The 15,002-nt window shown below is 46.7% G+C and overlaps 1 protein-coding gene across 2 annotated transcripts in view; it reads left to right on the top strand.

The window, feature by feature from the left end:
• The window catches only part of mdm2 (MDM2 proto-oncogene), a 38,041-nt gene that overhangs the window by 20,429 nt on the left and 2,610 nt on the right, over window positions 1–15,002 (top strand). For both annotated transcript variants that reach the window (XM_056277206.1, XM_056277207.1), the window contains 2 exons: window positions 14,078–14,143; window positions 14,419–14,608. In XM_056277206.1, coding sequence (XP_056133181.1) covers window positions 14,078–14,143; window positions 14,419–14,608 — 256 coding nt within the window. The remainder of the gene's footprint in view (window positions 1–14,077; window positions 14,144–14,418; window positions 14,609–15,002) is intronic.

Below are 15,002 nucleotides of genomic sequence, written 5' to 3'. Positions count from 1 at the left end.
TTCACTACAAAGTGTCGACTCATGGAGAACTCTGCTCAGGGCAGCTCAGATACGAAATCATGCACCAGTTTTGAAACTGGCAAAAGACATTCCTGAGGGACAGATTCCAGCAATCTACTACCACAGAAAGTGTCGCAGTATCTTCACTATGAAGCAAATTCTTGATGGCCTCCTTGCAAAAGAAAAGAAAAGTTGTGTCTCTGCTGAAGAGAAACAATCTAAGAGAGTAGCTCGACATGCTCCAAGTACATCTAGGACTTATGATGCAGAGTGCATATTTTGTCAGAAAAACAGCAAATATTCCAAGAGACAGAATACGAGAGAAGTACTGGTGCAGTGTCGAGAACTGCGAGCTGATGCAAAGATCAGGAGTGCAGCCACAAAGAAAAGGGACAGCAGAATCCTTGCCATTGTGAGTAGACCTTGTAGCAGCTGAAGGGCACTACCACAGGTCATGCTATAGACTTTACACCAAAGAAGAGGTTTCCAAAGGAGAGGTTGCCAGCAATGAAGATGATGATGCTGCAGCCCAGTATGAAGCTGCTGTGAATAAGGCATACAATGAGCTGTTCCTCTTCATCAGGATGGAGCTTTTTGGCAATCCTCAAGTGATGACAATGACTGATCTCTCTTCTAGACTGGTAGCTTCAATGAACTCCCAAGGCATTGCCCAAGTCAAGGAATCAACCAAGAAGCACATAAGGCGAAACCTGGAGAGTGAGTTTGCTGGAGCCTTGCAGATATTCCCTGATGAGAAAGGAAAATTCCTCCTCTATCCCGATAACTTGTCCATGAGGGAACTTGCCAAAGAAAATCAGTCTCTCAAAAGGGAGCTGCAGACCCTGAAAAGTGTCAGTGCACAAGATGTTATAGCCAAAGCAGCCATCAATTTGAGAGCAGACATTAAAAGTCAAGATGTTCCTCAAACCTGGCCGCCTGAAGTCAAACCAGAAGCAGAATGTCCTACCATTCCAGAGTCGCTCATTATCTTCCTGTACTCTCTACTCACAGGCTCAAATGATCCTGATCATGCATCCCAGAGAGTGCAGTGCCTTCTGCAGTCATTTGGCCATGACATAGTATATGCAGTGACATGTGGAAATACCAAGCCTTCCAAGCACATTGTTCTGCCATTCAGTGTCAAATCGTTGACAGGAAATGTAGAGTTGATAAACATCCTCAACCGACTTGGTCACAGTGTGTCCTATTCACAGATGGAAGAGATCAACACTGCCCTGTGTCTCCAGAAACTCTCATTATCAGGGAGGGGCATTGCCCTTCCAGCTAACATCCATCCTGGCATATTCACAACTTTAGCCTGGGACAATATCGACCGTCTTGAAGAAACTGTCAGTGGTGAGGGAACATCTCACAGAGTCAATGGGATTGCTGTGCAAGCAAAGCCAGTCAACCCACTTCCTGTCCAACCCATGCCCACTGTTCCCAAAACAAAGAAGAGAAGCATTGATGGACCCCCACCAATGTTACCAACTTACAATGCTGGACAACGGGTAGGGCCACCACAAAGCAAAAAGTCAGATGCCGATACTGCAGCCAATACTAAGCTTGCCAGAGAGAAAAACCTTCTTTGGGTCCTAGCACGCATGTCACAACAAGAAGAACAGTCAGTCAGCAGCTGGACAGGCTTCAACATCCTGACTCGAGGAGAGATGACGGTCATCCCCGACAATATAGGCTATCTGCCTACCATCAATGCTCCAGCGACACAAATGTCTACTGTCAACGAGGTGCTTAACCAGTCACTGAGCATCATGCAGTGCTTAGGCCTGAGGAAGATTGTCTGTGTATTTGACCAAGCCCTGTATGCGAAGGCTGTCGAGATCACATGGAAACACCATGACAAGTTCCATGATATCATCGTTAGGCTTGGGGTATTCCACACCATCTGCACACTGCTGGCAATAATAGGAAAGCGTTTCCAAGATGCTGGACTCAAAGACCTCTGCATTGAGTCTGGCATGATTGCAGAAGGCTCAATTGCTGGTGTTATGGATGGCCGCAAGTACAACAGGGCAGTGCGACTACACAAGCTCCTGTATGAGGCTCTCATGCGACTGACCTTGAATGGTTTCCTGTCCTGGTTGGAAGAAACTCACAGGAATGACATGGTTCACCTGAATGAGACACTGAAGACCATTGACAGCCTTGGGAAAGAAGTCTCACAACATGCTTTGAAGGAGGTCCTCGAGAACAGCTCTTGTACACGCATCATGGATCTATTTGAAGTCTACCATGAGTTCCTTAGAGGTGGAAACGGCAGCCTCTCGAACTTCTGGATGTCCTATTTGGACATGGTTGAAATCTTGTTGGGGCTCATCCGAGCATCCAGAGAGGGAGACTGGATGCTACACTTGGCTAGCATTCGAGCAATGATCCCATGGTGCTTTGCTTATGACAGGATGAATTATGCACGCTACCTCCCCTACTACTACGCCCAGATGTCTGAGCTGCCCATCACACACCCAGATGTGTACACAGAATTCATGGAAGGAGGCTTCTCAGTCCAACTGGGCTCCACCAATCCCTTTGGCCGAATCCCTGTTGACCAAGCTATAGAAGAAACGGTGAACAAAGACACCCAAACAGCTGGAGGGACAAAGGGATTCAGCTTGAAGCCAGGAGCTGTGACCAAATATTATCTCACAGCTGAGTATAGAAGCATGTACCTCAGACAGCTGAGAGACCTGACAGGTCAAGGCAGGTGCAAATGGTCTCATCCAGATCTACAGAGTCCAAGGATCAAGAGAGATGAAGCAGATGTCCAGTCTCTCATGGACCTTATGGAGAATAACTGGCTCAATCCTATGTCCCCTGATGAGATTGATTTGGTTAGCCTCTCCACTGGCAACATGGCTCCACCTGATGTGACCATCGATCTCTTGAGAGCTCTTGAGAAAGGAAAAGAGGCCTACCAAGCATTCCAGCAAACAAGGTTAGATGCAGACCCACCACCTGTGAAATTCCACGACAAGATGACCAAGCAAAGTCTGAAAACATTCTCCAATGTCAGCACAAAACAAGCTCATGGAAAGAAAGCACAGGATGTGGTTCTGAAGGCAGATAGAAACCTTTTCAGTCACATGATCCTGGTGGCTGAAAGCAGGAAGGTGAATCTGAAGGATGTCCTTGCCTACCCATTGGGCCCACTACCATGGGCACTGGCAAATGATGGGTCCTTACGAAAAACAAACAAGGCTGCACTTGCCAGAGAGCTTGAAAAGAATGTATCTCCTGCAGAAGACATCCCAATCCCATCTACTTCCATCATTGATGGGATGAGCCTGGTCCAAAAAATGAATGGCAACAACAAAACCTTTGCACAGGTGGCAGAGTCAGCCTTGACCCAGGTCCTCCATGAGGGAGCACAGAGTGGGAGGATTGATGTTGTTTTTGATGTCTATCACCAGACTTCGATCAAAGATGCTGAACGACTGAACCGGGGTGGAGACATCACTCTCCAGTACAAGAATCTTGCAGGGGGACACCACGTCCAGCAGTGGAGAAAATTTCTGTGCAGTTCCTCCAACAAGACCAGTCTCATCAAGTTTCTGGTGGAAGAGTGGAAACTCCCACGATACAGAGCTATGCTGCATGGCAAGGTGTTGTACATGACCTGTGAGGAAACCTGCTACAAGTTGACAGAAGATGGGTGTGAGGAAGCAGCAGAACTGCACTCCACACATGAAGAAGCTGACACCCGTCTGCTCCTGCATGCATTGCATGCAGCAAATGCAGGCTCAAAGTCAGTTATCGTCACAGCTGAGGACACTGATGTCATGGTGCTTTGTCTTGGCTTCCAGAAGGACATCACCTGTCCCATCTACCAGAAGTGTGGGACTCAGAACCGCACACGGTTTGTCGACATCACCAAACTGGCAAGTTCACTTGGAGACAGCATCTGTGATAGCCTAATTGGCTTACATGCCTTCACAGGCTGCGACACTGTCAGTGCATTCGCTGGTCGAGGGAAGCTGAATGCCCTGAAGATAGTGAGAAAGCACACTTCCTGCCAAGAGACTTTTAGTCAACTGGGACAGACATGGAATGTGAGTGATGAGCTGTTCCAGAAAATTGAGCAGTTCACCTGTCGGATGTATGTTGCTAATAGCAGCACTGCTGAGGTGAACAAACTGCGTTACCAGCTCTTCTGCACCAAAAGGGGAGAGGTTGAGTCCAGCCAGCTGCCACCATGTAGAGACTGTCTCTTTATGCATGTTCAACGAGCCAACTATCAGGCAGCAATATGGAAGTGCTGTCTGCAGGCTAACCCTGTGGTGCCAAGCCCTACTGAGTATGGATGGACAGACGATGAAGGCAAGCTGGCCATTTACTGGATGCGCTCCCCACCTGCACCAGATGTGGTCTTGGAAATGCTAACATGCAAGTGTGTGCATTCATGCAAAATGCCAAGCTGCATGTGCCTGTCAAATGGACTTCCATGCACAGACATGTGCAGGTTACAGACCTGCAGTAACCAAAAACAGCAGGATGGTCCAGAACTGGACTTTGAACTTGGGGAGTCTGATGATGAGAGAAACGAGCAGTTTGATGAATGACAGTGTGATGATTCTGATGGTATTACTGTGGTAGTAGTCTATTGATGCACAGGATGTTGATTCTGGACTTGGTTACCCAGAGCTTGATAACAATAATGTAACCATATTCACATATACCCATTACCATTACATATACCCACTAATGATATGGGATTACATTTATCATTGACTAAGTATATGTAAATGTCAATGTTGTTTAAAATATTAAAATAGTTCATTACCTCACTATGGTATTCCTTTTTATCATGTATTTTGATTGTGTATTTAAACAAATGTATAGAGACCAGTTTGTGACCTAACTGGCTTTGGTCTAGTTCTCATTTAAGGCTCACAATCACCTCACACAATGAAATAGTATGGGTATATTATACATTTTCTGAATCTTTACAGTCCTGTGAGTATTCCAGTTTTTGTGTCTTGTGTCCCTGATATTCCTAGATGCCACAGGGCTAAAAGAAAGTATATAGTTTAGGCGAAAATTGCAGAAAGATGTGTGTTATTGATGGGTTGAAGAGCTCAAGTGACCTCTATATTTGTGAGAAATATCCACAACAGGGCTTGAATGAAAGCTAAGAAGGTCCCCTTTAAAATGATACCAAAGACAATATTATAGAACATTGAAAAATGTCCTGACCATGAGGCTAAACCAGGATATGCACCAGCGTCTAAAATGCAATTTAGTTTAGCGGGTGGTTAACTTCATGAGCTGATAACTGTGATACAGCTGCCACTCAGGAATGGTTATCATACCAAAATATCATCTACAGACATGGATCCTTTCAAAAATTATAAGTAAGTTTTGCCACCTTGAGTGTGCCGAAATATCGTCTGGCCCATGGACTATAACTTCTGTATACACTTCTGTATAAATCCACTTACGGCAAGTTGCGGACTTTTTTTTTCTTTAGTCACGGACTCGCTGAAGTGAGGTTTTGCAGTAACAACCAAAGGAGGAGTGGAATAGTACAAACATTTATGGGCCCACCGACGTGTGTTGGAACCATAATAACAAACAGCAATCGCCATTTTCTTTTGAACTTCTCAAGACCATGGCAAACAGTTCAATGTCCGTTCTACTTTCTTTCAATTTTTATGGGTGGTAAAGTATTTTTTCAGTTGAGTCACAGGATTAAACAGTGCCATCAAGTGGTCTTAGTTCAAATGCAGCGTATTCATCTGACAAGATTACATTGTATAAATCGCTTTGGAATATAAGTCGCAACAGAATTATAGTCCAGGAAATATGGTAGTCAAATGCATCAGTGTCATGGGAACATATTTTGAGCATTTAAAAATCAATAAAAGGAGGCGTCCGGGTAGCGTAACGGTCTATTCCGTTGCCTGCCAACAGGGGGATTGCTGGTTCGAATCCCCGTGGTATCTTCGGCTTGGTCGGGCGTCCCTACAGACACAATTGGCCGTGTCTGCGGGTGGGAAGCCGGATGTGGGTATGTGTCCTGGTCGCTGCACTAGCGCCTCCTCTGGTCGATTGGGGCGCCTGTTCAGGGGGAGGGGAAACTGGGGGAATAGCGTGTTCCTCCCACACGCCACATCCTCCTGGTGAAAGTCCTCACTGTCAGGTGAAAAGAAGCAGCTGGAGGAGACGTGGTAGTGTGCAGCCCCCCCCCCCAGGTCAGAAGACTGGGGTAATTGGCCGGGTACAATAGGGGAGAAAAAGGCGGGGGGGGATAGTAACAAAAATTCACGGCATTGTCTGATATGCATCTTACCCAAGTCAAGGTGTTTGCCATGTTCGATGTTGTTGAACGATAAGCAAATTCTTGCTTATAGAGTTTGCATTTAACTTTGTTAGTTTTGTCCTTCAAAAGTTTGAAGTGCCGCCATACTTTAGACTTCGTCTGAGACATGGTTATAGATAACCTAGTTTGTTAACCACTCAGCCTCAGGTTTCAGCTTCTCTCATCAGTTAACCTCCAGCACATGTTGTCACATGTTTTATTTTTTCTTAGTGAGTGAGCTCGCCCTGCTAGAATAGAATAATGAGATGCACACTGACAAAAAATAAAGAAAAAGACTACTCACCGAGGGGGTCACCAGCAGATTATTCGGTTTATCAACTTTCAGGAGACAGCCTTAGATATATAGTTACTGAAACATACGCTACCCAAGGACAAACCTAAACCAAATCAATATCTACTTCTACTACTACTACTACTACTACTACTTTTGGCTGCTCCCGTTTGGGGTCGCCGCAGCGGGTCATCGTTTCCATCTCTTCCTGTCCTCTGCATCTTCCTCTGTCACACCAGCCACCTGCATATTCTCTCTTACCACAGCCATAAACCTCCTCTTTGGCCTTCCTCTTCTCCTCTTCCCCGGCAGCTCCATATTCAGTATCCTTCTCCCAGTATACCCAGCATCTCTCCTCCACACATGTCCAAGCCATCTCAATCTTGCCTCTTGCTTTGTCTCCAAACCGTCCAACCTGAGCTGTCCCTCTAATATACTTGGTCCTAATCCTGTCCTTCTTCATCACTCCCACTGAAAATCTTATCATCTTCATCTCTGCCACCTCCAGCTCCACCTCCTGTCTTTTCATCAGTGCCGCTGTCTCCAAACCATACAGCATAGCTGGTCTCACTACCATCTTGTAAACCTTCCCTTTAACTCTTGCTGGTACCCTTCTGTCGCAAATCACTCCTGACACTCTTCTCCACCCACTCCACGCTGCCTGCACTCTCTTCTTCACCTCTCTTCTGCACCCCCCGTTACTTTGGACAGTTGACCCCAAGTATTTAAACTCATATACCTTCGTCACCTCTACTCCTTGCATCATCACCATTCCACTGTCCTCCCTCTCATTCACGCATATGTATTTCATCGTGCTCCTACTGACTTTCATTCCTCTTCCTTTTCTGCATACCTCCAACTTTCCAGGTTCTCCTCCACCTGCTCCCTACTCTCGCTACAGATCCCAATGTCATCCGCAAACATCATAGTCCATGGAGACTCCTGCCTGATCTTGTCCGTCAACCTGTCCATCACCATTGCAAACGAGAACGGGCTCAGACCCGATCTTTTTTTTTTTTTCACCCCAATTGTACTTGACCAATTACCACACTCTTCTGAGCCATCCTGGTCACTGCTCCTCCACCCCTCTGCTGATCCAGGGAGGGCTGCAGACTACCGCATGTCTCCTCCGATACATGTGGAGTCACCAGACGCTTCTTTTCACCTGACAGTGAGGAGTTTCACCAGGGGGATGGGAGGATCACGCTATTCCCCCCAGTTCCCCCTCCGCTCTGAACAGGTACCCCGACCGACCAGAGGAGGCGCTAGTGCAGCGACCAGGACACATACCCACATCTGGTTTCCCTCCCGCAGACATGGCCAGTTGTGTCTGTAGAGACACCCGACCAAGCCGGAGGTAACACGGGGATTCGAACCGAAGATCCCTGTGTTGGTAGGCAACGGAATAGACCGCTACGCTACCCAGATGCCCTCAGAGCCGATCCTTGATGTAATCCCACCTCCACCTTGAACCCATCTGTCATTCCAACTGCACACCTCACCACTGTCACACTTCCCTAATACATATCCTGCACCACTCCTACATACTTCGCTGCAACTCCTGACTTCCTCATACAATACCACACCACCTCCCTCGGCACCCTGTCGTATGCTTTCTCTAAATAAGGAACACGTTATTTGTCATTTCATCTCATGTACTTTCGCACATGAAATGAAACGAAATGTCATTTCCCCCAGCCCACAGCAGTGCAACATACAGTCAAAAACACATCCAAGAGGGTCCGCGGAGGTGTAGCGGTCTAAGCATCAGCTTTGCATCGATGCAGTTGCCCACTGGGGACTGGGGTTCGCGCCCCGGTCTCGTCAGATCCGACTATGGCCGGACTCGATGAAGCAGCAATCATTGGCAACGCTGTCTTCGGTAGGGGGGCGGAGTCGGCTTGTGTTCGTCACGTGAATGTGTCTCTGTGTGTGTCGGAAAAAACAGTGGTTCGGCCTGGAGTTGCCTTGTCATGAAAGTGGGGAGGCGGTCTCCTTCAAGACTGCTGGCCGGAGAGATGCAGTTGGCGAACGCATACAGTACGAGGGTGGGTGTTTGAATTAAAATAGGGATCGATTGGCCACTAAATTGAGAGAAAAAGGGAAAAATCAGAAGAAAAAAAACACATCCAAGAACAACAAGAACACACGTATCACATATTCAAACTAACACATATATCCAAACTATAAATAAAAAATCACTGTCCAAGGGAACAAACGCTAGCCAGGATGACTGTCATAACTGCCTGTCCACACTCCACATGACGACATCAAAACATCACAGTCAATGCCAGTTGAGGCCGCCGCCAGACCGCCCTCAGTGTTATTAGAACTGCCAGTCTGCATGGGCTAGCAGTTAGCTTAGCCTGCCCTGTTTCCATGTCCTGTCAAACCTTGCACCTCCGTGCAAGGCCGTAGTCCCTGGGCCCACTGTAGCAGACCAAGCTCTCCCAGCCGATCAAGCACCAGCTCTCCCGGCCAACAAGCGAAGATAAAACATAGGCGCAGACGTGGACAAAGACAGTGCATTGATGGTACCGGGTGAGGCCGCTGCAAATGTGAATTTGCGCCACCATCTTCCCACAGCGGTACTGTGAGAGGCCGCTGCAAACGTGAATTCACGCCACCATCTTCCCACACCGGAAGCAGAAGAAATCCAAAAAGACACAATGTAACTCCTTCTGCCCTTCTCTAAACTTCTCCAACATTCTCAAAGCAAACACCGCATCTGTGGTGCTCTTTCATGGCATGAAACCATACTGCTGCTCACTGATCATCACCTCTCCTCTTAACCTAGCTTCTGTTACTCTTTCCCATATCTTCATGCTGTGGCTGATCAACTTTATACCTCTGTAGTTGTTACAGTTCTGCACATCGCCCTTGTTCTTGAAAATCGGTACCAGTATGCTTCTTCTCCACTCCTCAGGCATCCTCTCACTTTCCAAGATTGTGTTAAACGATCTAGTTAAAAACCCCACTGCCATCTCTCCTAAACACCTCCATGCCTCCACAGGTATGTCATCAGGACCAACTGCCTTTCCACTCTTCATCCTCTTCATAGCTGCCCTCACTTCCTCCTTGCTAATCCACTGCACTTCCTGATTCACTATCCCCACATCATCCAACCTTCTCTCTCTCTCATTTTCTTCTTTCATCAGCCCCCCAAAGTACTCCTTCCACCTTCTCAGCACACTCTCTTCGCTTGTCAGCACATTTCCATCTCTATCCTTGATCACCCTAACCTGCTGCACATCCTTCCCAGCTCGGTCCCTCAGTCTAGCCAATCGGTACAAGTCCTTGTCTCCCTCCTTAGTGTCTAACCTCTCATACAACTCACCATACACCTTTTCCTTTGCCTTTGCCACCTCTCTCTTCATTTTATGCTTGTACTCCTGTCTACTTTCTTCATTTCTCTGACTATCCCACTTCTTCTTTGCCAACCTCTTCCTCTGTATAATTTGCTGTACTTCCTCATTCCACCACCAAGTCTCCTAGTCTTCCTTCCTCTGTCCTGATGAGACACCAAGTACCTTCCTAGTTGTCTCCCTCACTATTTCTGCAGTGGTTGCCCAGCCATCCGGCAACTCTTCACTACCACCCAGTTCCTATCTCAACTCCTCCCTGAACTCCAAACAACAGTCTTCCTTCTTCGGCTTCCACCATTTGATCCTTGGCTCTGCCTTCACTCTCTTCCTCTTCTTGGTCTCCAGAGTCATCCTGCAAACCACCATCCAATGCTGCCAAGCCATGTTCTCCCCTGTCATCACCTTGCAGTCTCCAATCCCTTTCAGATTGCGCCTCCTACATAAGATATAGTCCAGCTGTGTGCACTTTCTTCAACTCTTATACATCACCCTGTGTTCCTCCCTCTTCTTGAAATATGTATTCACCACAACGATTTCCATCCTTTTCGCAAAATCCACCACCATCTGTCCTTCCACATTTCTCTCCTTGACACCATACCTACCCATCACCTCCTCATCACCTCTGTTCCCTTCACCAACATGCTCATTGAAGTCCGCTCCAATCACCACTCTCTTCTCCTTGGGTACCCTCTCCACCACTTCATCCAACTCACTCCAGAATTCTTCTTTCTCTGCCATCTCACACCCAACTTGTGGGGCATATGCGCTGATAACATTCTGCAATACACCTTTGATTTCCAGCTTCATACTCATCACTCTGTCTGACACGCTCTTCACCTCCAGCACACTCTTGACATACTCTTCCTTCAGAATTACCCCTACTCCTGGGGTCTGTGGTGGTGTAGCGGTCTAAGCATCAGCTTTGTGTCGATGCAGTTGCCCACTGGGGACCGGGATTCGCACCTCGGTCTCATCAGATCCGACTATGGCCGGATTCGATGAAGCAGCAATAACTGGCCGCGCTGTCTTCGGGAGGGGGGTGGAGTCGGCTTGTGTTCATCACATGAATGCGTCTCTGTGTGTGTCGTAAAAAGCAGTGGTTCGGTCTGGATTCGCATTGTCACGGAAGTGGCGAGGAATCTCCTTCGAGACTGCCAGCCGGAGAGATGCAGTTGGTGAACGCATACAGAAAGAGGGTGGGTGTTTGAACTAGAATAGGGAGCAATTGGCCACTAAATTGGGAGAAAAAGGGAAAAATCAGAAATAATTTTTTTTTAAAAATTAACCGTACTTCATTTCTCCTCCCATTCGCACCATGGTAGAAGAGGTTGAACCCACCTCTGATACTCCTGGCCTTACTCCCCTTCCACCTGGTCTCTTGCACACACAGTATACCTACTTTTATTCTCTCCATCATATCAGCCAGTTCCCTCCTTTTACCAGTCATAGTGCCAACATTCAAGGTTCTGACTCTCACCTCCACACTCCTACCCTTCCTTCTCTCCCGCTGCCTCTGGACATGCCTTCTCCCTCTCCCTCTCCTTCGCCTAACAGTAGCATAGCTTCCACTGGCACCCTGCTGGCCAACTATGGGTGGCGGTTGTTGGTAACCCAGGCCTCGACTGATCCAGTATGGAAATCTGATTTATGATCCGCATATTTGATTTGGGGGGCGGCACGGTGGCGCAGTGGTTAGTGGTTGCCTCACAGCAAGAAGGTCCTGGGTTCGAGCCCTGGGGTAGTCCAACCTTGGGGGTCATCCCGGGTCGTCCTCTGTGTGTAGTTTGCATGTTCTTCCCGTGTCTGCGTGGGTTTCCTCCGGGGGCTCCGGTTTCCTCCCACAGTCCAAAGACGTAGGTCAGGTGAATCGGCCATACTAAATTGTCCCTAGGTATGAAAGTTTGTGTGTGTGTGCGTGCGTGCGTGCGTGTGCGCTGGCGGGCGGGCCGGCAGGCGGGCCGGCGGGCCGGCTGGCCCTGTGTGATCCTCACCTGCTGCCCAATGTCTGCTGGGATAGGTTCCAGCATCCTCGCCCCTGAGAGCAGGATAAGCGGCTTAGATAATGGATAGATGGCTATTTGACTTGGCAAAAATTTTATGCCGGATGCCTTTCCCGACACAACTGTCCCCATTTATCCGGGTTAGGACCGGCACTAAGAATGCACTGGCTTGTGCATCCTCAGTGGCTAGGTTAAATCCAAGTCAGTGAAGTGGACAATATACTATTTTTTCCCAATGTCATATCATTACATCACTGAGGTATGAATCATTGTGACCAAAAAGGATAATCAGCCTGTAGTGCAGTGAATTGTCAGTCAGATTAGTGTAAGTGACGAGCTGTTCATCTCTGAATGTGGCTATGATGACGTCATGCTGGTCTTGTTAACTGTTGCTTCAGTTGTGAAACATGCCTGTAAACGGCTCTCAAGAATTTGTTGCTATAAGTAGTCAGTAGTTTGATACATGCTTCTTAATTCATAAGTACTTGAATACTTCTCTTAGTGACTAGTTTTATAATCACTTCCGAATAAATACTTTGACAAGTTTGTATGAGTAAATAGTTCTTTCTCTGTAGTTTTGTCGTAAGGAAAACTCCTCAATATGAATCAAAACATTGCTAGTGCGATGCTAATGCCTGCTGGTGTTGTGGTTCTGTCCTGTTAGAGTACTGCACCTGCCACCTAGTGGTCTGAGATGAAACTACACTATGAAGTAGAGACACTGCCATGTCTCTTTGTGTCATCTTAAGAGTTGATTTAGTGTTTTTGAAAATTAATACAATATCGTCACAGATACCACATTATCCATGTGTATTGTTATGTTCTTACACCCTGAGCAGTCAAATGGTAGAAGCACTGTAAAGTATGTTGTATCTAGGGCTGGGCGATATGGACAAAATGAAATACCATGATATTTTTGGACCAACTACCACTATCAATATTGTGATGATATTGTGGGGATGACTGTTGGTGCTTTAACAAAACATTTACACAATCAGAGTTTTGATAAGCATCAGTAATGCCTATATAATGATTAAGTGGATAAAGGCAGATAATAGAACGGCTAAAGTCTGGTACGTTCAGAAAATTACATGGCTTTACTGTAATGCAGCCTTTATAACCAGGAAAAGACAACACTTATACGTCATCTCACTATATCCAAATCCCAGAAGACATCTGGTCTCATTTCACGGTATCCAAATCCCAGAAGACATCTAGTCTCATCTCACGATATTCAAATCCCAGAAGACATCTAGTCTCATCTCACGGTATCCAAATCCCAGAAGACATCTAGTCTCATCTCACGGTATCCAAATCCCAGAAGACATCTGGTCTCATCTCACGGTATCCAAATCCCAGAAGACATCTGGTCTCATTTCACGGTATCCAAATCCCAGAAGACATCTAGTCTCATCTCACAATATCCAAATCCCAGAAGACATCTAGTCTCATCTCACGGTATCCAAATCCCAGAAGACATCTAGTCTCATCTCACGGTATCCAAATCCCAGAAGACATCTAGTCTCATCTCACGATATCCAAATCCCAGAAGAAATCTAGTCTCATCTCACGGTATCCAAATCCCAGAAGACAACTAGTCTCATCTCACGGTATCCAAATCCCAGAAGACATCTAGTCTCATCTCACGGTATCCAAATCCCAGAAGACATCTAGTCTCATCTCACGATATCCAAATCCCAGAAGACAACTAGTCTCATCTCACGGTATCCAAATCCCAGAAGACATCTGGTCTCATCTCACGGTATCCAAATCCCAGAGGATATCTAGTCTCATCTCACGATATCCAAATCCCAGAGGATGTCTAGTCTCATCTCATGATATCCAAATCCCAGAGGATACCTAGTCTCATCTCACGATATCCAAATCCCAGAAGACATCTCGTGTCATCTCACGGTGTCTATATGATGTCCATATATTGCCCAGCCCTTGTTGTCTCATGTGTGTTTTTTATTGAAACTTTACTTAATGGTTAAGTCACACATCTTTTAATGAAATACAGGTGAAATGAATCAGACCTCTCTGTCTGTCTGTCTGGCTGCCTGTCTGTCTGTCTGTCTGTCTGTCTGTCTGTCTGTCTCTGTAGGTTTATGAGGTCACCATCTTTGAGACAAATGATTCCTCTGATGAAGACACTGAGATCACTGAGGCTGTGAGTACAAACACACATTTACAGACAGACACGCACATAGAAATGTTACTACAGCTAAACGTAAAGGGAATTTGGATCAGGGAAGAATTTCTCAGCTGGTTTATCAATCAAGTTGCATCTGCTTGCATACAGGAAGTGACATCACCCAGTCAGGGTGTGTAACAATTATTAACCATGTCTCGCTACTTATGTCAAAACAACTTGTATATGACCAGTGAGATAACTTGAGGTGTGTGTGTGTGTGTGTGTGTGTGTGTGTGTGTGTGTGTGTGTAGGACTACTGGAAGTGTGTTAAGTGCCAGGAGTTGAACCCTCCCCTCCCCAGGAACTGTAACCGCTGTTGGGCTCTGCGTCAGGATTGGCTACCTGAGGTGTCTGTCAACAAAACCAACCCCGCCTCCTCTGAGTCCAAAGCCCTGCCCCCTAAACCTTCGGCTGACCAATCAGTAGCAGGAGAATCTCCAGGTGATCTAGAGGAGGAACAGGTTCTGTTCCATCCTGTTCTGTTCCATCCTGTTCTGTTCCGTTCTGTTCTGTTCCATCCTGTTCTGTTCCATCCTGTTCTGTTCCGTTCTGTTCTGTTGCATCCTGTTCTGTTCCATCCTGTTCTGTTCCGTTCTGTTCTGTTCCATCCTGTTCTGTTCCATCCTGTTCTGTTCCGTTCTGTTCTGTTGCATCCTGTTCTGTTCCATCCTGTTCTGTTGCATCCTGTTCTGTTCCATCCTGTTCTGTTGCATCCTGTTCTGTTCCGTTCTGTTGCATCCTGTTCTGTTCCGTTCTGTTCTGTTCCATCCTGTTCTGTTCCGTCCTGTTCTGTTGTATCCTGTTCTGTTCCGTCCTGTTCTGTTCTGTTCCATCC

Source organism: Lampris incognitus, chromosome 3, assembly GCF_029633865.1.
Source record: "Lampris incognitus isolate fLamInc1 chromosome 3, fLamInc1.hap2, whole genome shotgun sequence".
NCBI classification, from domain to species: domain Eukaryota; kingdom Metazoa; phylum Chordata; class Actinopteri; order Lampriformes; family Lampridae; genus Lampris; species Lampris incognitus.
This window is presented reverse-complemented; position numbering and strand designations above follow the sequence as displayed.